This window comes from Schistocerca cancellata, chromosome 5 (genome assembly GCF_023864275.1).
Source record: "Schistocerca cancellata isolate TAMUIC-IGC-003103 chromosome 5, iqSchCanc2.1, whole genome shotgun sequence".
NCBI classification, from domain to species: Eukaryota; Metazoa; Arthropoda; class Insecta; order Orthoptera; family Acrididae; genus Schistocerca; species Schistocerca cancellata.
The window spans coordinates 564,464,813-564,487,653 of record NC_064630.1 but is presented as its reverse complement, the minus strand read 5'-3'; the positions used below and the strand labels follow the sequence as shown (position 1 = coordinate 564,487,653).

At 40.4% G+C, this 22,841-nt stretch overlaps 1 protein-coding gene across 2 annotated transcripts in view; it reads right to left on the bottom strand.

The window, feature by feature from the left end:
* Positions 1 to 3,459: 3,459 nt before the first annotated feature.
* Positions 3,460 to 22,841, bottom strand: part of LOC126187495 (anaphase-promoting complex subunit 2) — a 105,913-nt gene continuing 86,531 nt past the window's right edge. For both annotated transcript variants that reach the window (XM_049928607.1, XM_049928608.1), the window contains exons 11-14: positions 13,462 to 13,591; positions 11,698 to 11,783; positions 11,340 to 11,495; positions 3,460 to 3,776 (exon numbers count right to left, since the gene is read on the bottom strand). In XM_049928607.1, coding sequence (XP_049784564.1) covers positions 3,570 to 3,776; positions 11,340 to 11,495; positions 11,698 to 11,783; positions 13,462 to 13,591 — 579 coding nt within the window. In that variant the 3' untranslated portion in view covers positions 3,460 to 3,569. The remainder of the gene's footprint in view (positions 3,777 to 11,339; positions 11,496 to 11,697; positions 11,784 to 13,461; positions 13,592 to 22,841) is intronic.

Sequence of the window (22,841 nt, the reverse complement as noted above, 5' to 3'; positions counted from 1 at the left end):
TATTTTATTTTAAAATATAACTGCCATGTGTGTGACATCATGTGAGTGTCATTCTAAGTACAAGATCTGTTCAAAAAATTCTGGAACATTCGTAATTTCGCATCAATGATGTGTTGGAGCAAAATGTGGTTGGTATCCCTCCACACACCTGTGTTTAATGTGTAACTGCTGGAAGTTTTATCATTGTATGTTTGTTAGTTATTGTTCAGTGCTGTATGAAGTATCAAACTATGTTGCACAATTTCCAAATTTCGAGGTGGCAGAGTAACAGAAACAATGCGCCTACAGTAAATTTTGCGTGAAACTCAAGAAAACCTTTACAGAGACACAGCAAATGAAGCATCAAGCCTGCGGTGAGTGCTTAGGCAGGACTTAGTGTTACGAATGGCTCACATGTTATAAAAATGGCCAGATGGAAGTTAAAGATGAGTCTCGTTCAGGACACCCTTCAACATCTATTGATGACGCTCATATCAGGAATGTCAACGACATTGTGCATGCCACTTGAAGACTGACTGTCCAGAGATTGCAGAAGAATGTAACATTTCAGTTGGTTCATGTCTTCAAATCCAGACACTGCATCTTGGAATGTATTGTATTGCTGCCAATTTCATCTCATAGATCATGAGTCAAGATTAGAAAGGCCTTCGCCTTGCAATCCGTGAAAAGCTTTTGGATCACGCAAATGAGAATGAGATGTTCCTTAAGAAAATCATAACTGGTGATGAGATGTGGGTCTACGGTTATGAAGTTGAGACCAGATTCAATCTTCACAATGAGTTAGTGAAGTTTTTCCAAGACTAAAAAAAACTCATCAGGTCAGGTCAAATGTCAAAGCTATGCTGATGGCTTTCTTTGACTTTGAAGGATTAGTTAATCATGAATTCGTGCCACAGGGACAAATTGTTAATTGATGGTACTATCGGGATGTGTTGCGATGCCTGCAAGAAAATGTGAGAAGGAAAAGGCCTGAAATGTCACAAGGCAATTCATGGCTCTTGCATCATGATAACGAATCTGCACATTCAACCCTGTTGGTGTGTGACTATTCCGCAAAAAACAGAATCACTGTGCTGTCTCACCCTTCGTACTCTTCCGACTTGTCCCCTGCAGACTTTTTTTTATTTACAAAGTTGAAAACCCCATTGAAAGGATGAAAATTTGCAACAACTGGTGAGATTCGCAGTGACTGATGAGATAAAAGAAGATTTGCAGATGGCACTTCATGTGATCCAGCAAGAGGCTTACCAAGACTGCTTCTGGAAGTGGAAATGGTGTGGGAGTGGTGTATGAGTTGTGGAGGAGAATATTTCAAAGGAGACATGAACAATAAGTAAACAGTAAGTGTAGGAAAATTTTGTGGACAAAATCCCAGAATTTTCTGAACAGACCCGTTTATGCTCTGTAATTTGCATTTTGCAGTAGTTCCACCTCATAATGATCATATGGCTGAAATTGCAGTGTACAAATAAATAATTTATAATTAAAAGGTAATTATGATGTTTTTATATAATTTTATATGATTGTGAACCCTAGTTACAAGAAGTTATTACTTCGCATTCCCTATGATCAACCGTATACAGGATGCCCATAATTAAATTCCAGTTTCAATATGCTTTAGAAAGAGAACTGCAGCTCAGAATGACATCAAATTTGAACAGCACATTATTGATAAAATAAAAATAAAAATAAATAAATTATCAATTAACATAAATAGGGTCAGTTACAAATGACAAATGAATCACAATACAATGGCTATGGCTTGAGTCGTACATTATACTATCCGTATTGTTCAATGTGCATGACCGTACAGGTTCAGCAATCCACAGTTGTGGTGCTATTAGTTAGGTAAACCCATCCACCATGACATGGGAAAAATCGGTTTAAGTGTCCTGAGGCCAAAAACTGCGTAAGAAGCACAACAACACTGATTTTTAATTGTCCTGGGGCCAAAACCCGCATACAAAGCAAAATGACATGTTTCCAAATGTAGTGTACAATATGCTGCTCACCATTTTCTGAAACAAGTTGAAATCGAGAAATAGCATGTTCCACAACAGATATGAGTGTCTTGAGGGTCATGTTCTGAATTCATCATGTGATGCGTACCTTCAATTCAGCTACGTTCGTAATTGGAGCACTGAACACATCATCTTTCAGATAACTTCACAACCAGAAGTCATGTGGATTAAGATCAGATGATCCAGAAGGCCACATTGTGGGGAAATGATGGTTGATAATTCTAGCATTTCTGAAGTGCCTCTACAGCAGGGCTGTGCAATGCGCAGAGTGTGCCACCTAGGGAAAAATGATCCTACACACAAATCCACATTGTTGAGGGTTGGAATGATGGTGTGAAAATGACTGTCATAGTGTTTACCACCGATGGTACAGGTAACAGGACACACAAGACTCATCTCCTTAAAATCAAACTAAGCCATCACCCTGCACGTACAATCACCTTTGCAGAATGAAGTGGTATCAGTTGATGTGGGTGCATATTTTCCATTGCCCATATTCTGCACCTGACATGTTGTTGAAGATGGAAGTGGCCCTTGTCTGTCCATAAAATGTTCCATGCCCATTCATTGTCCACTTCCATGCAAGCAAGAAATTCCAGAGCGAATGTTTGTCTAGCTGGCACATCAGCAAGAAGCGACTCCTGAGAATAGGTGATTTTGTATGGATGACAATGCAGGATGTTTTATAGGATTTTATGCACTGAGACTGTAGTCACATCCAATGTTCAGACAATTTACCATGCATTGCATGTCTGTACACGACTGCTCAATGCCACATCTCAGACAGACATCAGATCAACTACTTTCCTCCCTCTGCCACAATGCACTTCAAAGGAATCTGTATTTTCTAATTTTGCATTCTTTTCTCCACACCCTTAGCAGACATTTGACCAAAGTGTTTTCTCATGTCCTTGAGTGTCCATAACTTCTGTAGGGCTACTGGTGCATAGTCACCATCCTTTACCAGCAGTGTGTGATTCTTTGTGGAGACAGTCATGGTGGGTGTTGCAGATGCGAACTGAGGAACAATGTGTCTGTTCAAGTGCATATTCTGATGCTTACAGTGCCACCTATTGGTCAAATTTTTGTTAAATTTATTTGTTCTGTGACATTTCCCCCCCCCCCCCCCCATGTCAATACTATGCTGTTCACATTTGACATCATTATGATCAGTGAGTCTCTTTCTACAGCTTTTTGAAACTGGAATTTTAATTATGAACACCCTGTACATAGTACCACAGCTACCAAATAGTAAGTATTTACTGCCATTTGTGTTTGTTTCCTTAGAATTATGTAAATGTCAAGATGTAAGGAGTTTTTTAAATGATAGAAACAAGCCTTAAACTTACATTTTTTCATTTGTCTACCAATTCTGCAAAGAGGGAGCAGATCGTAATGTTTAGCTGATCTTGTTTTTGTTTGGTAATACAAATTAGAATACAAAAGTAAATTCTTTTAATTACATTGTATACAGCATAATTAATTCCAATTTCAAACATTTTTGTACAATTAAAGAACAACTGTGTGCTGCCTTGTTTCATTTGCTGTCTATGATTTAGGTAAGCGATAGTACCCGCCACTGAACAGCAACTGATGTTCACGAACTTTTCTGTCAAGGAAATGTCTTAGTTCTTGTATATTGCATTCCACAGATGTTGGTCCCTGTGATGCAAACATTTTGAGCATCTGATGTATCCGCTCTAGAGGCATCGAGTCCAAATTTGTGAGCATTCCCACAATATATGACCAGAATACCTGTAAGATACAAAGAGGGAAAAATCATTAACCAGCCCACTGAAGTTAACAGAATGGACCATATGACAAAATTATTATGTAACAAAATTATTATGTAACAAAATTATTATGTAACAAAATTGAGTTTGCACAAGCTGCAAAACTAACCACATTTAAGAAAAATTACACTTACAGATTTAACCAGTGCTTCATTGGTTGACGGTAGAATTTGCTACTGTAAGTTAATTATTTAAATAATATATATACTTCTGGATTATAGGTGGTGGTTGATGTTAATGGAACCACAATTTCATAAAGAAACAAAGTTGCTCCCTTTTCGACTGTAAAATAATATTTGCCAACTGTCAACCTGCTTCCACCTAGAAAATTTTCCTGACAACATATACATACCCCTACTTATTTATAGCACTACCCTTCTCAAGATGTCAGCAACTAGAGGAGATGGGGATGGAGATGGAGATGGAGGGAGGGGAGGGTGGAAAGGTATTATGTGGTGGTAACAAAGAATACACAGGAGGGTAGGTTTCCACCTATGCAGTTCAGAAAAACTAATGTAAGGGAGGATGGGAAGATGAACTACAATTCCAGAGTTATGAAGCTGCTTTCAAATTCAATCACTTTATGCCAAGCAGTATGTTTAACTTTGTGGTCTAATTGGTCCTTCATCACAATCTGAATGTGGCCTTTCATTAGGGTGGATAGGTACGTTCATACACCACATAGAATGCTGCACAGTGAAATTGGCAGGTGATGCAGTGGGTTTGTCTCTGATAAGGCAGGAGAGACCAATGGCTCAGCTGCAGCAGGAGATGGATGTGAGAAACAGATGTTGGGTATTTCACAGCACTATAGGACCCCAGTCAGGGCCTGGAAATATGGGTGACTTAGTGATGGAGAGGACATAAAGGATGCAAAACACAAATTTTTGAGAGTTGGCATTGATAATAAGACAGATATTTTGTCATTTAAATGCATAAGTAAATGTAGTCAGATCTGCGGCAGAGATCTGATTTAGTTGTTTCAGTCTTGGGTGGCATTCGTTTGTGGATAGTCAGTAGGTTTGTGAGAAGTGTTGATGGTATAAGAGGAAAAGGGAATGGAAATCTATTTTTGAACCAGGAATGAACTCACTGAGATCTCTAGAAACTGTCAAGATACTGGAAGAGGGAACACACATCACTATTATCTGTTTCATAACAATTGCCACCTAATTACAATTTCCATTTCTGGCTACATCCTATGATAACATCAAGGTGCTGTACTTCTTTAGAAACTGAGGAAATGTCCTGTTTTATTTCATATGTGAATATTATTTTACAGTCGAAAAGGGAGCAACTTTGTTTCTTTTGTCTGAAAACTGTTTTCTCACATATAATAATGAAAACTTTGTGAGCTTTGGAATGAATTCTTTGCTGAGCTAGAGAACACATACCAACATGTGCTGCACCTGCCCCCCCCCCCCACCCCCCCACACACACACCCCTGTGCAGCTACATTGTGCCAACTGAACACACAATCCTTGGACTGCAGTTCGGCAGGTACACAGCAGTGAGTGATCGTGTTGGGTGAACTACACACCGGAAGCAGCTACTAGGGTAGCAGAGTACGTGTGGCGTGCACACGGGGGTTTTTTAGGTTAGAGGGACCCCCCCTTGGGCGACACGATAAAATACCTGACGGCTTACCAGAGAGGACATTATCATCGTTGATAAAGAATGTCCGTCCTCAGAGACCAAAAACAGGAAAAGTTAACGTAATATTGGTAAACTGCAGGAGTATCCAGGGCAAGGTTCCTGAATTAGTATCTCTTATTGAAGGAAATAGTGCGCATATAGTATTAGGAACGGAAAGTTGGTTAAAACCGGAAGTGAACAGTAACGAAATCCTAGACACAGAATGGAATATATACCGCAAGGATAGGATAAACGCCAATGGTGGAGGAGTATTTATAGCAGTAAAGAATTCAATAATATCCAGTGAAGTTATTAGCGAATGCGAATGTGAAATAATCTGGGTTAAGCTAAGTATCAAAGGTGGGTCAGATATGATAGTCGGATGCTTCTATAGACCACCTGCATCAGCAACCGTAGTAGTTGAGCGCCTCAGAGAGAACCTGCAGAACGTCGTGAAGAAGTTTCGTGATCATACTATTGTAATAGGGGGAGACTTCAATCTACCAGGTATAGAATGGGATAGTCACACAATCAGAACTGGAGCCAGGGACAGAGACTCTTGTGACATTATCCTGACTGCCTTGTCCGAGAATTACTTCGAGCAGATAGTTAGAGAACCAACTCGTGAAGCTAACGTTTTAGACCTCATAGCAACAAATAGACCGGAACTTTTCGACTCCGTGAATGTAGAAGAGGGTATCAGTGATCATAAGTCAGTGGTTGCATCAATGACTACAAGTGTAATAAGAAATGCCAAGAAAGGAAGGAAAATATATTTGCTTAACAAGAGTGATAGGGCACAAATCGCAGAATATCTGAGTGACCACCATCAAACGTTCATTTCTGAGGAAGACGATGTGGAACAAAAATGGAAAAAATTCAGAAACATCGTCCAGTACGCCTTCGATAAGTTCGTACCGACTAAGGTCCAAAGCGAGGGGAAAGATCCACCGTGGTATAACAATCATGTACGAAAGGTACTACGGAAACAAAGAAAGCTTCATCATAGGTTTAAGAGTAGTCGAATCATAGCTGATAAGGAAAAGCTGAACGAAGCGAAAAAGAGCGTAAAGAGAGCAATGAGAGAAGCATTCAACGAATTCGAACATAAAACATTGGCAAACAATCTAAACAAGAACCCTAAAAAGTTTTGGTCATATGTAAAATCGGTAAGCGGATCTAAATCCCCTATTCAGTCACTCGTTGACCACGATGGCACCGAAACAGAGGACGACCGAAGAAAGGCAGAAATACTGAATTCAGTGTTCCGAAACTGTTTCACTGCGGAAAATCGTAACACGGTCCCTGACTTCAGCCGTCGCACGGACGCCAAAATGGAAAATATTGAAATAAACGATATCGGAATTGAAAAACAACTGCTATCACTTAGTAGCGGAAAAGCATCCGGACCAGACGAGATACCCTTAAGATTCTACAGTGATTATGCTAAAGAACTTGCCCCCTTTCTATCAGCAATTTATCGTAGATCGCTGGAAGAACGTAAAGTACCTAGCGACTGGAAGAAAGCGCAGGTCGTTCCCATTTTCAAGAAGGGTCATAAATCAGATGCGAATAATTATAGGCCTATTTCGCTTACGTCAATCTGTTGTAGAATAATGGAACATGTTTTGTGTTCTCGTATTATGACGTTCTTAGATAATACAAATCTCCTTCATCATAACCAACATGGATTCCGCAAACAGAGATCATGTGAAACTCAGCTCGCCCTATTTGCCCAAGATATTCACAGTGCCGTAGACACTGGCGAGCAGATTGATGCCGTATTCCTGGACTTCAGGAAGGCATTTGATATGGTTCCGCACTTACGTTTAGTGAAAAAAATACGAGCTTACGGAATATCGGACCAGGTTTGTGATTGGATTCAGGATTTCCTAGAAGAAAGAACACAACATGTCATTCTTAACGGTTCAAAATCTGCAGATGTAGAGGTAATTTCGGGAGTACCGCAAGGAAGCGTGATAGGACCTTTATTGTTTACAATATACATAAATGACTTAGTTGACAACATCGGTAGCTCCGTGAGGCTATTTGCAGATGACACGGTTGTCTACAAGAAAGTAGCAACATCAGAAGACTCGTACGTACTCCAGGAAGACCTGCAGAGGATTAATGCATGGTGCGACAGCTGGCAGCTTTCCCTAAACGTAGATAAATGTAATATAATGCGCATACATAGGGGCAGAAATCCATTCCAGTACGATTATGCCATAGGTGGTAAATCATTGGAAGCGGTAACGACCGTAAAATACTTAGGAGTTACTATCCGGAGCGATCTGAAGTGGAATGATCACATAAAACAAATAGTGGGAAAAGCAGGCGCCAGGTTGAGATTCATAGGAAGAATTCTAAGAAAATGTGACTCATCGACGAAAGAAGTAGCTTACAAAACGCTTGTTCGTCCGATTCTTGAGTATTGCTCATCAGTATGGGACCCTTACCAGGTTGGATTAATAGAAGAGATAGACATGATCCAGCGAAAAGCAGCGCGATTCGTCATGGGGACATTTAGTCAGCGCGAGAGCGTTACGGAGATGCTGAACAAGCTCCAGTGGCGGACACTTCAAGAAAGGCGTTACGCAATACGGAGAGGTTTATTATCGAAATTACGAGAGAGCACATTCCGGGAAGAGATGGGCAACATATTACTACCGCCCACATATATCTCGCGTAATGATCACAACGAAAAGATCCGAGAAATTAGAGCAAATACGGAGACTTACAAGCAGTCGTTCTTCCCACGCACAATTCGTGAATGGAATAGGGAAGGGGGGATCAGATAGTGGTACAATAAGTACCCTCCGCCACACACCGTAAGGTGGCTCGCGGAGTATAGATGTAGATGTAGATGTAGAAGTGGTTAGAGGGGGAAAACAGACAGGGTACAAGAGGGGTTGGTGAGGGTGGCTAATGGCTTGCTGGGAGCAACAAGGCTATGGGATGGGAACATGGGAGGGAGAGTATGAGGAGTCACCCTCTTCTAACATTACCTCTTTTTTTTTTAATAGAAATAACTGATACCATGTACACTATTGATTCTTGCATAGGTTAAAATTATCTCAGCTGTTTTACTAAAGGAATTCATAGGATTTTGTATACAATGTATTATATTTCAGACTAAAATGTATAAAAAAGAAATTAATGTGTTACAATTGAAATGTACTAACAGTTAAAATTACTATTCTTTTAAAAATAATTGAAATTACAAAATTTGTGGCATACTTAAAATTCATATTATTAATTGCACAATCTAATGCTAATTATTAAATTTAGTTCTAGATTGATTTACAAAATAATGATATATTTTAGTGAAGATTCTTCTTTGGTAAAGAAAGTTTGTAAATTCTTTTGCTTTGTAAACTCTTTGGAATAATGTGAGTACTGCAGAATGTAAGTAGAGGTGGGCATTCCTCGGATGGTAGTAGACGTTTTCTAAGCTTGTCACCAACGATGTAATTATTGTTTTTTTTTTTTTAATTTGAAAAATGCAAAAACAGTGTGATGTTGAAAGATGTGACAAAGAATAAAACTCAAGAATAAAATAGGTAAATCTTCAATCAGTTATTTAGTCATCAAGAACCGACAAAATCGAAATTTCAGCTGCAATAATGTACCCCTAGACAAGAACAATGAGATAATGACGATAAGTAAAAAGTTATTCTTTTGTATATTTTACGCCTCTTGAAGCTTTCAAAATTTGTGCAAAGACAGAGAATTTTAATAGTGATGTGTGGGAGGGTAAGATTACAAGAGGCCGCATGAGCACTCATAGAAATGCGACATACCCCCACATGATGACAATGACATGGAGGAGTGGTTTAGGAAAGAATAACAGGACAGAAACGGCAGAGACTGTTGGGTACAGAGTAAGGGTGCTGTGGGTTAGCATAGACTGAGGTTAGGATGAGTACAGGAATGAAAGGTGTTGTGAGGATTACTCCCACCTAAGTAGTTCAGAAAAGATGATAGTGAGGGGAAGGATTCAGATGGGCACAGCTCGTGAAGCATCAGTCGAACTTGAGCTCATTGTGTCCAGCACTGTTTTCGGTCACTGGGTGGTCGACTCTACCCTTGCCTACATTTTGCAGTGGTTATCAATTATAGTGTCATATATCAGCTTTTCTGCAATTTCAGCCTGGTATCAGGGCGGCTACTAAAACACGAAAAAAAATATAAATAAATAAATTCCCTGAGAATTCCAGGTAGGGGGAGCAAGATGGTGTCATAAGAAGATAACTGCACACACACTCACGCAAATGCAACTCACACACACACGAGTGTGTGTGTGTTTCATCTATTTTTGATGAAAGCCATACTGGCCAAAAGCTAATTTGTGAGAGTCTTTTTGTTGTGCTTGTAGCAATTTTCCTTTTCATAATATTGTTACATCCCATCCTGGATTTTCCATTGTTCGACTTTGAAATATTAAGTATTTTAAAATTTGTGATTTATAAAACTAAAAAAAAAAAATTAAATTTCAACATTAGGTTAACAATATAGAATTCCCTAAGAATTCCAGGTTTTCCAGAAGAATCAACACCCTGGATATTCTACGTGGGCATGACCACCAACCAACTGCCTACCAGAATGAATGGCTAATGGCCACCACCAAACAGTGTCCAAGAGCAGAGCTGATCACCCAGATGCACAACGCACAACTGGGCATGACATACTCATGTTCAATGGATGCTTCACAACCCATGCCTTCTGCATTCTTCTCTCCAGCAACAGCTTTTAGGAAAGGTGCAAAAATTTATGCTCATCGTGCAGTGAAGACTTAAGAGGATTTCTAAGCCAGTGGTCAATCATTATGAAATTGATAATAGAAGGGGTACCACATGTGGGCAGGCTATGCGGCAAAGAGTTTTTGATATGGAATGGGTTAAGGCTATCAAAGTGATTGGGAGGTTTTATTAATGCAGTCTCTTAGAATCCATCCATGAAGTGGAGGTCAATAAACAGGTAGGTGGCTCACTGAGCCAAAGAGGACCAAGTGAAAGAAGTCATTGAGATCATGGATGAATTAGAACAGGATGTACTCACCCTGAACACGTCTCCATAGACATGTCATCAATGAATTTGAACTAGGTGAGAGGTTCAGGACATTGGGTGGCTAGAAAATGATCCTACTTGAACAAATTGATGTAAGATGGTGCTATGCGAGTAACTATGGCAGTGTCATGGACCTGTCTATAGTTTGTAAGCATCCAAATTGTACCATCCTAGAAATACTACAGCCGTCAAATGCCACACGTTTTGATATTAGTGATGACATCAACAGATGTAATATATCACCAGTACTGGAATTTTTGGTTACAGTTGTAAGAGATTTACAATGGCATTAAATTTCACTTTGCCAAAATGTTAAATACACTGACATATAGAATTATAGGGATTAATGACTGTCCCTCTTATGAAGCCTCTTTCCTGTGTTTCTTTCTTTCTTTTTAGTTTTATTATGCTTACACCTCTTTCTCCTCTTTTTTTTTCATTTTCTTCTGATAGCTCTCACTTTGATGCCCATGTCTTCCCAGTGCCCTTGTTCTCATTAAGTATGGAAGGTATGCAAGCTTCCATACCCCTTCTTCACCCCCCTATCCACCCACATTACTTGTTTTCATTCTGCCTTCTCTACACAATATCATGTAAATTCAATTCCCCACTGTCCCTACCACCCACATTTCAAAAACTGGATAAACAATCACATTGTCGCATGAAAAGTAAGTATGTGTGTGTTTTTCTAAAAAGTACAAAATTTTTAAAATTCTTTAAATTAATCTTTTTATCTGTCTATCCACCAGCCAGCACTTCATATGAAGGCAAGTCATCATCCGTTTTCTCGAATGACCATGATGATAAAGTGGGAACTCACCTGAAGCTCTTCTTCCCGCTGGTCATGTGCGGAAGCCATGGGGCTCTCTGCCTCTTCATCTTCACACATCATATCTGACGCAGTAGGACCTCGTGATCGAGGAACTGTCTCCTCCACAAGAACAAAGTTGTCGGTGGACATTTCTCTCACCAAACCCTAACACAGGAAGAAGCACACAGCAAAACTAAACAATTGTTTTAAAAGAAAATTCACTAGTTCAGCAATTTCATTTAGTACCAGCATTCCATTTACTATGACACCTACACCCCCTACCTCCCCACCCTTCTTATAGACATGTGTAGTTAAGAAACTACAATAATATTTCACGTACTACACACTTGCTCATTTTCTTACAAACCTGTGACTGCCAAAACGCCATCCTTCTTCTTAAGATTGTTGGAGCAACTCGCATTTCCTGACTGAGTTCTTCAATAGTCCACTGGTCTGTTAGTAAAAAGGAAGAAGTTTCAGAAATTAATAAGCACAGTTAAGGACAGAACAGCACTAAATGCCATTTAAACAGGAGATTGTCATGCAATGCTGATAATTAAATGGTTATTTAGGAAGCCACTACAGAACAAAGACTGGTGTACACGGGACATGTTGAGTAATTTTGCGTAGGTGTGGGTTTTGTCAATTGTGACAAATTTGTATATGCAATCCGGAAGTGCTACATGTTACTGAGTACAAAAGCAATAGTGTTTCAAGTGTCTGAAGTATGATAACACTTGACAATAGGAAACAAATAAGTTGGAGAGCAACAACTTGCTAACTTGGTAACATCACCACTATTACCTTACAGAGTCATGAAATGTATTTGCAGTTGCAAATATGGACAACCATTACCTACATAATGGAATGATGAGAATGAAAACTTGTGCCAGACTGGGACTCAAACCCTGACTTCCCACTTATCGGGAGTGGTCACCTTACCATTAGGCTAACCAAGCATGACTTGCCCAGGCTCTGACTTCCACGTGTCTTCAATCAAATGTCTACAACCTGCACTCATGTATTCATTATGTATATTCCCACAGAGGGAAGGCAATTTAATTGAAAGTCAGTTGATGGGTGTTAGCAGATAAATACAATATTGCAGTGCCTATGTTGTTCAGAGAAACAATGCACGTCATATTCGAAGGAACACTGTATGTCCAAAGGAACATTGCATCATACTTCTGAACAACAAAGCCACTGCATATCATATCTTAGAGACGCTCTCCTTTTAATTCAAATTTTTTTAACTGTCCCTCAAGATTCTGCTGGTAGTCTACCATCAATCTTCAACAGCATATACATCCCCTTGCCATTTTGTTAAGCTGTCTCTAAATGGTTAAAAATAAAGTAAGAACTAATTTGATATAAAATAAACTGCATTTTTCCATTTTTTATATATACACTTTCAGGTTTCCTTTATTCTCTGTTACGCTTGCTTTTAATTAAATGATAATGGTTTGTAAAGTTCCTTTCCTGAGTATCACACTCCTTTCAGTACAATGTGTGGCATATGTTTCCAAATTATACTGTTGTCTTTGCTGTCAGCTCAATTTGTTACTGCATTTCAGCATTCTTCTTTCTTTTCACATCATCAGTCATAGGAAGGGGTTGGAAGATGATTATCTTCACCAGTCATTATATTTTGTGTTTAAAATCACTAGTATTCTCTCTTAATAGAACAACTCTAGTCCCTGGAACATACAATTATGAAATACTGCTCTTCTGTAAGGCTTTTTTTGTTGTAAAAGTTCACCAGACATTCTACTGATGATTACCACAGTTCCACATCTACAATTTTTTTAATAATTTGTTCGGTATGCTACATGTAATTCACTAATTCTTTATAATTCCCCAACATATATTGGAAAAAAATATAGAATACTATTAAAATGAGAGAGAAATTTTAATGACATTATATTAGACTGTAATCTAAAATTGAATTGTATATGAAATTTAAGCATTACCATTTAAATGTAGTGTTGGGAAAGTAGCTACACAACTTTGTTAGCTTCTAGTGGAGGAGGAAGCACTCAGTAAATAAATGTTACAAACAAAAAATGAAAAAAATCAGACATTGTATTTTTAATTTAGACAATTCACAAATAAAAAGTAATGTTTCACTTACTCTTTGTTTGAAAATGCCAAATAATAGTGGCATGGATTGGAGATACAGTCAAATTAATATTTCTATCTTTCAACTCGATGTCAAGATTTACTGCACCCAAATGTGGCTTCCAGCAGAGAGTTCTGTTACCCTATAACATCAATTGTTGATGAATAATGGATCTTAAGAATGTGATTTTTGATTAATAATTACAAAAAAGTAATTGCATAAGTAAAATGTACTGAAAACTAGTCGTTATATTATTTGTTGCTCTTAAATGGGTTTCAGAAATCATAAAACACAAAGAAAAATACCAGGAAATTCTATAAAACTTTCAAACAGTCTCCAAATGCACCCACCACCTATAGCCCTAAACAACACAGAAAATTATGAAATATTAGCAAACTATTTCAATACGTTATTAAATTGTGAGGAACCAAGAACAAACTTTCCAGAACAAAATCCAGGATACGCTCACATGAACTCAGAACCACCCAGCATATCATTAAAGATCTGAAAAATGACAAGGCCCCCTGGGGAAAATTCTGTAACAGCTGAAATGTGGAAAATTGCAGGTGAGGGAACAGTCAAGAAGCAACATGGATCATTAAAAAAATCTGGAAACACAAGCTATATCAGAAGATCGGAAAACAGCATTAATTCACCCAATCCACAAAAAAAGACACCAATAATTACAGAACAACATCCCTCCTTCTAGTGGCTTACAAAATACTTTCAAAATCATTACAAAAGTCTGGAAAGCAAACTGGATCAGTGATTAGGAGAGTACCAAGGAGGGTTTAGAATAGGATGAGATCTAAAAGCATTTACACAACATTTGTAGCCTTAAAAAGAGCATATGATTCATTGACAGGAAAACATTATTCAACACCTTAAGAGAGCTTAGAGCTGACACACTAACAAATACAAAATTAAATTTCTACACGACACCTCCACGGCTTTTGAGATCAAAACTGGCATAAGGCAGCGAGATGGACTGTCCCCAATGCTGTTCGATTGTGTGTTGGAAAAGGTAATCAGGAAATGGAGGAAACAAACAGAAGAAGAAGTAATCAGAAGAATCACAATTGGGAGAAAAGAGGATAATCTGAGTTTTGATTGTTTGGCTTTCACAGATGATCTTTCCATCTTTGCTGAATCTGCAGTTAATGCAACAATGCAGACAAATCTCTAGAAGAGACAGCTTCAAAAGCAGGCCTACATCTCTCTTTTGAGTACATCTGAGTACATGACAGATGTGAAGGGGGCACTGAAATATGTGGAAACTGATTATGGCAGACTAAAAAAGGCTACACAATTTAAATACCTAGGTGAAGTAATTCAACCAAGCACTTTAGACTAAGAAGCTAAACTGGCAAGGGCAAGGAAAATGGAGGTGGCTTTTCGACTAACAAAAACCTGTATAACAAGAAATCTATTTCCCTAAATGCAAAACTTCAGCACTACAATACTTTCATTAAACCAGAATACCTTTATGCATCAGAATGCATTTTGTTAAATACAGCCAAACAATCAAGTGAAATAGAAGAATAGGAAAGGAAGATAATCAGGAAAATTTTGGGACCAAGATACGACAATGGGAAATGGAAATTAAGTAGTAATAAAGTAAGTATTAATAAAGTAAGTTTATGAAAAAATAGAATGAATATCAGACACGTTAAGGAAGAGTAGAGTTGCATTCTATGGACACCTAAAATGGCTAGAAGAAAACAGGATATCAAAAAGAATATTTAACTTCTTTGACAGAAACCTCAAAACATCAATGACATGTGTAAAAGAAGTTAAAGCAGACCTGAGAGAAATGGAAGTAATGGAGGAAGAAATAGGACAATGAGAAAGGTTCAGTGCAAAAGTAAAAGGTTTCCAGGGTTTCCAGTAAAATCATCATCATCATCATCTTCATTTAAGACTGATTATGCCTTTCAGCGTTCAGTCTGGAGCATAGCCCCCCTTATACAGTTCCTCCATGATCCCCTATTCAGTGCTAACATTGGTGCCTCTTCTGATGTTAAACCTATTACTTCAAAATCATTCTTAACCAAATCCAGGTACCTTCTCCTCGGTCTGCCCCGACTCCTCCTACCCTCTACTGCTGAATCCATGAGTCTCTTGGGTAACCTTGCTTCTCCCATGCGTGTAACATGACCCCACCATCTAAGCCTGTTCGCCCTGACTGCTACATCTATAGAGTTCGTTCCCAGTTTTTCTTTGATTTTCTCATTGTGGACACCCTCCTGCCATTGTTCCCATCTACTAGTACCTGCAATCATCCTAGCTACTTTCATATCCGTAACCTCAACCTTGTTGATAAGGTAACCTGAATCCACCCAGCTTTCACTCCCATACAACAAGGTTGGTCGAAAGAGTTCCAGTAAAAAAAACAAAGAAAAAGACAGGTGCAACATGGGTGGAAGGAAGAAGAGAAAAACATACGGAAAGAAGGAAAAATTACTGGAAAGAAGAAAAGACAGAATACATCAGATAATCATGTCTTCCTTAGTAGGGGGAAAAAATTATCAATTTGGCATGTGTTATCTATAGCTTTCTGTATGATATGAATAAAAGCCGAATTTATATGCTGTGCACATAGGTCTCACATTAATTCTTCAAAACCCAATTATATTACAAATAGACAGTTATGTGTTCCTTGCATCATATTCATGATGAAATATTAGAACTGAAACATGCCAATTAAACAAATTCATACACCTTTATTAAGAAGTATATATTTATTGACGACACATCAGCCCTTTATAATGTCAGCAATTGACTTAGCATACACATTTAAAAACTCTATAAGTAGAATCCCCAACCATGAACCATGGACCTTGCCGTTGGTGGGGAGGCTTGCGTGCCTCAGCAATACAGATAGCCGTACCGTAGGTACAACCACAATGGAGGGGTACCTGTTGAGAGGCCAGACAAACGTGTGGTTCCTGAAGAGGGGCAGCAGCCTTTTCAGTAGTTGCAAGGGCAACAGTCTGGATAATTGACTGATCTGGCCTTGTAACAATAACCAAAACGGCCTTGCTGTGCTGGTACTGTGAGCGGCTGAAAGCAAGGGGAAACTATGGCCGTAATTTTTCCGGAGGGCATGCAGCTTTACTGTATGATTAAATGATGATGGCGTCCTCTTGGGTAAAATATTCCGGAGGTAAAATAGTCCCCCATTTGGATCTCCGGGCGGGGACTACTCAAGAGGATGTCGTTATCAGGAGAAAGAAAACTGGCGTTCTACGGATCGGAGCGTGGAATGTCAGAAACGTTAATCGGGCAGGTAGGTTAGAAAATTTAAAAAGGGTAATGGACAGGTTAAAGTTAGATATAGTGGGAATTAGTGAAGTTCGGTGGCAGGAGGAACAAGACTTCTGGTCAGGTGACTACAGGGTTATAAACACAAAGTCAAATAGGGGTAATGCAGGAGTAGGTTTAATTGTTGTGACTTGCCGATCATTCAAAGTGCCGCCGCGCAATTACGCGCGTCCTCTACGTGCGGCGCTGTCTGCCAGCCATGCAGCAGCTGCGCCACCTAAGCGGCCAGCCGAGCAGCGGCCGCTAGACTGGGACTCAGTGCTTATTCGAATGCTAACGAATACACATGTCAACTTACTCTGTGACTTATATGTGTTGTTGTGTCGTTCCGAAATATATGTGTTAAACTTGAAGTTCTAACAATTGGCGACGAGGTAGTGGATTTTTCCTTTTCACCGTTGACTCACAGGGTTCTATGGCTACTGTCGAGCAACTCTTGCAAAATCTCCTTGAACAGCAAACGCTTCTAACAGCGGCCATTCGCGATTTTGTCGCGGCATCAAATGCGGGGCGTTTCTCGTCATTGGCTATACCTCCTTTTCCTCCTTACGACGAAACGGCGGAAGACTGGTCTGATTATGAAAAACGTCTTCGACAGCACTTCTTGGCATTTCATGTCACGGACCAACAACCATGTAAGTCTCTGTTCCTTTCCAGGATTTCACCTCAAATGTATCGGTTGTTGTCGCAATTGGCTCCTTTGAAGGATCCTGCGTCTTTGTCCTTCGCTGAAATGTGCTCACTTCTGTCTGTCTATTTTCAAAAGCAAACGCATGTGGTAGCCTCTCGTGTTGCCTTTTATCGTTGTCAAAAACAACCAAATCAATCCTATCGCACTTGGGCTGCTGAACTTCACGGCCTCAGTTGAAAGTGTCAATTTGATACTGACGTTCACAAAGAATCCTATGCCGATTCCATGGTACGGGATGCTATTATCCGGTCGGCGCCCGACAAAGAAGTTCGGCAACATGCCCTTCAGTTGGCGAATCCGACTCTAGATGAAGTTCTCTCTATTGCGCAGTCTTTTGAAATTTCTCGCGCCGCTGGGGCGCAAATAGAAGCGTGGGGTGATGTCGGGGAAATACAACCTCTGTGCGCTGTTGACGACGCGTGCAGCGCGTCCCTGCCGGCCGACGTGGCCGCAGTGCACTCCCACGCGCAGCCTCAGCCTAGCCGTAAACAACCCGCTAAGAAACTGCAGCAAAACCCCCGGCAACTTCCTTCATGTCAGTGGTGTTTTACGAAACATTCACACGAGGATTGTCCCCAACGTTGGGCTGTGTGTTACAATTGCAAAAAGAAAGGTCATGTGTCTTCTGTTTGTAAATCCGACCACATACATGATGTTCATGAACATGACGCTGATTCTGATTCTGTGTTGTCTGTCAATTGCACTTCTTCCCTTTCAGGGAAGTTATTCCCCACTGTCCAAATCCTTGGTCGAGATGTTCGCATGCAAGTGGATACCGGTTCTGCTGCCACTATAATTAATTCTCAGACGTATCTTCAGCTGGGTTCTCCACTCCTGTCCCCTGTCACTCGGCAATTACGGACGTACAATAAACAGAAGATTTCTCTCTTGGGACAGTTTAATGCTGAGGTATCTTACAAATCCGTCGTTCGCACTGTTCCCATATTTGTGGTCGACCAGAGCAACGCAGAAAATCTTTTTGGTTTCGATGCCTTTCGCGTTTTTGGGTTCTCCATAGATAACTCTGTCAATATTGTCTCTGACGCTATTCCTTATGCTCAACTGGATTCCTTGTCGACGACATTTTCGTCCCTTTTTTCTCCTGGGTTAGGCCGTGCAAACGACTTTGAGGCTCATATCACGCTCAAACCCACTGCTCGGCCTAAGTTTTTTCGGACTCGGCCCATTCCTGTGGCCCTTCGTGATCGGGTAAAACGGGAGTTGGAGCGTCTCACTGCGTCAGGGGTCTTGCTTCCTGTCACTTCCAGTGAGTGGTCCTCTCCTGTCGTTGTAGTTGCTAAGCCAAATGGTGATATTCGTCTCTGTGGCGATTTCAAAGCCACTGTAAATGCTCAATGCCTCATCGACACTTACCCTATGCCCGGTCCTGAAGAACTGTTCACTAAACTTGCTGGAGGCCAGTATTTTTCTAAAATTGACCTGTTGGAAGCTTATCATCAACTTCCTCTCGACACTGCTTCCCAGCAGTTTCTGGTCCTTAACACGCCTTTCGGCCTCTATCAATACCAACGCTTGCCATTCGGGGTTGCTAGCACCCCTGCTCTCTTTCAGCGATTCTTGGAACACTTATTGCTCCCTGTTCCTGGGTGTATCAATTACATGGACGACATTGTTGTCACTGGCTCCACCACTGATGAACATCTTCAAAATCTCCGCACACTTTTTCATGTCTTACAGACTGCCGGTCTTAAGTGTAATCTTCAGAAATCACAATTTTTTCAGGCCTCTATCATGTACTTGGGGTTTCAACTCTCTCGGGATGGTATTTGTCTGCTTCAACAAACTGTCGCTGCGATCAATGCCCTTCCTCGCCCTACATCTGTTAAGGAACTGCAGGCTTTCTTGGGGAAAATAGCATACTATCACAAGTTTTTACCGTCTGCGGCGTCGGTGGCTCAGCCGTTGCATCGCCTGTTGCATAAAAACGTGCCTTTTCACTGGTCCGCGTCATGTGACACGGCTTTCCAGAAATTAAAGAATATGCTGAAACAGGCCCCGTGCCTGGCTATTTATCGACCTGGCCAACATCTTGTTCTTGCCACTGACGCCTCTCAATATGGGGTTGGGGCAGTCCTTGCGCACCGTTTTTCTGATGGTTCGGAACAACCCATTGCTTATGCCTCCAAAACGCTCATGGATACCCGAACGGACGCCACCAGGAGACGTGCCCATGCAGGAACTGGAGGACCATCCTCTGTCTGAGCAAATCTACTCGCCTCCTCCTCTAATGGACGCTGACACATCGCCCATGTGTCCTGTCATATCAACTGGACTTGCCACAATGGGCAGATTGGTGCATTAGGGCCCCAGCAGATTCGACCCCTACGTCTCCTGTCATCTTGACCCGTTATCATCGGGGACACTTCCGTCCGTACGGGAAGCCGCCTCCTCGAGACTTAACAGCGAGTCAAATAACGCCTATGGACGTTAGCCATCTCCAGGACACCTCCATCAAGACCAGTGCAACAATTTCAAAGGGGGGAAAAGTGTTGTGACTCGCCGATCATTCAAAGTGCCGCCGTGCAATTACGCGCGTCCTCTACGTACGGTGCTGTCTGCCAGACACGCAGCAGCTGCGCCACCTAAGCGGCCAGCCGAGCAGCGGCCGCTAGACTGGGACTCAGTGCTTATTCGAATGCTAACGAATACACATGTCAACTTACTCTGTGACTTATATGTGTTGTTGCGTCGTTCCGAAATATATGTGTTAAACTTGAAGTTCTAACATTAATAATGAATAGGAAAATAGGAATGCGGTTAAACTACTACAAACAGCATAGTGAACGCATTATTGTGGCCAAGATAGATACGAAGCCCACACCTACTACAGTAGTACAAGTTTATATGCCAACTAGCTCTGCAGATGACGAAGAAATTGAAGAAATGTATGATGAAATAAAAGAAATTATTCAGATAGTGAAGGGAGACAAAAATTTAATAGTCATGGGTGACTGGAATTCGAGTGTAGGAAAAGGGAGAGAAGGAAACATAGTAGGTGAATATGGATTGGGGCTAAGAAATGAAAGAGGAAGCCGCCTGGTAGAATTTTGCACAGAGCACAACTTAATCATAGCTAACACTTGGTTTAAGAATCATAAAAGAAGGTTGTATACATGGAAGAACCCTGGAGATACTAAAAGGTGTCAGATAGATTATATAATGGTAAGACAGAGATTTAGGAACCAGGTTTTAAATTGTAAGACATTTCCAGGGGCAGATGTGGACTCTGACTACAATCTACTGGTTATGACCTGTAGATTAAAACTGAAGAAACTGCAAAAAGGTGGCAATTTAAGGAGATGGGACCTGGATAAACTGAAAGAACCAGAGGTTGTACAGAGTTTCAGGGAGAGCATAAGGGAACAATTGACAGGAATGGGGGAAAGAAATACAATAGAAGAAGAATGGGTAGCTCTGAGGAATGAAGTAGTGAAGGCAGCAGAGGATCAAGTAGGTAAAAAGACGAGGGCTAGTAGAAATCCTTGGGTAACAGAAGATATATTGAATTTAATTGATGAAAGGAGAAAATATAAAAATGCAGTAAATGAAGCAGGCAAAAAGGAATACAAACGTCTCAAAAATGAGATCGACAGGAAGTGCAAAATGGCTAAGCAGGGATGGCTAGAGGACAAATGTAAGGATGTAGAGGCTTATCTCACTAGGGGTAAGATAGATACTGCCTACAGGAAAATTAAAGAGACCCTTGGAGATAAGAGAACCACTTGTATGAACATCAAGAGCTCAGATGGAAACCAAGTTCTAAGCAAAGAAGGGAAAGCAGAAAGGTGGAAGGAGTATATAGAGGGTCTACACAAGGGCGATGTACTTGAGGACAATATTATGGAAATGGAAGAGGTTGTAGACGAAGATGAAATGGGAGATACGATACTGCGTGAAGAGTTTGACAGAGCACTGAAAGACCTGAGTTGAAACAAGGCCCCCGGAGTAGACAACATTCCATTGGAACTACTGACGGCCTTGGGAGAGCCAGTCCTGACAAAACTCTACCATCTGGTGAGCAAGATGTATGAAACAGGCAAAATACCCTCAGACTTCAAGAAGAATATAATAATTCCAATCCCAAAGAAAGCAGGTGTTGACAGATGTGAAAATTACCGAACTATCAGTTTAATAAGCCACAGCTGCAAAATACTAACACGAATTCTTTACAGACAAATGGAAAAACTGGTAGAAGCCGACCTCGGGGAAGATCAGTTTGGATTCCGTAGAAATACTGGAACACGTGAGGCAATACTGACCTTACGACTTATCTTAGAAGAAAGATTAAGGAAAGGCAAACCTACGTTTCTAGCATTTGTAGACTTAGAGAAAGCTTTTGACAATGTTGACTGGAATACTCTCTTTCAAATTCTAAAGGTGGCAGGGGTAAAATACAGGGAGCAAAAGGCTATTTACAATTTGTACAGAAACCAGATGGCAGTTATAAGAGTCGAGGGACATGAAAGGGAAGCAGTGGTTGGGAAGGGAGTAAGACAGGGTTGTAGCCTCTCCCCGATGTTATTCAAACTGTATATTGACCAAGCAGTAAAGGAAACAAAAGAAAAATTCGGAGTAGGTATTAAAATCCATGAAGAAGAAATAAAAACTTTGAGGTTCGCCGATGACATTGTAATTCTGTCAGAGACAGCAAAGGACTTGGAAGAGCAGTTGAACGGAATGGATGGTGTCTTGAAGGGAGGATATAAGATGAACATCAACAAAAGCAAAATGAGGATAATGGAATGTTGTCGAATTAAGTCGGGTGATGTTGAGGGTATCAGATTAGGAAATGAAACACTTAAAGTAGTAAAGGAGTTTTGCTATTTGGGGAGCAAAATAACTGATGATGGTCGAAGTAGAGAGGATATAAAATGTAGACTGGCAATGGCAAGGAAGGCGTTTCTGAAGAAGAGAAATTTGTTAACATCGAGTATAGATTTAAGTGTCAGGAAGTCATTTCTGAAAGTATTTGTATGGAGTGTAGCCATGTATGGAAGTGAAACATGGACGGTAAATAGTTTGGACAAGAAGAGAATAGAAGCTTTCAAAATGTGGTGCTACAGAAGAATGCTGAAGATTAGATGGGTAGATCACATAAGTAATGAGGAAGTATTGAATAGGATTGGGGAGAAGAGAAGTTTGTGGCACAACTTGACGAGAAGAAGGGATCGGTTGGTAGGACATGTTCTGAGGCATCAAGGGATCACCAATTTAGTACTGGAGGGCAGTGTGGAGGGTAAAAATCGTAGGGGGAGACCAAGAGATGAATACACTAAGCAGATTCAGATGGATGTAAGTTGCAGTAGGTACTGGGAGATGAAGAAACTTGCACAGGATAGAGTAGCATGGAGAGCTG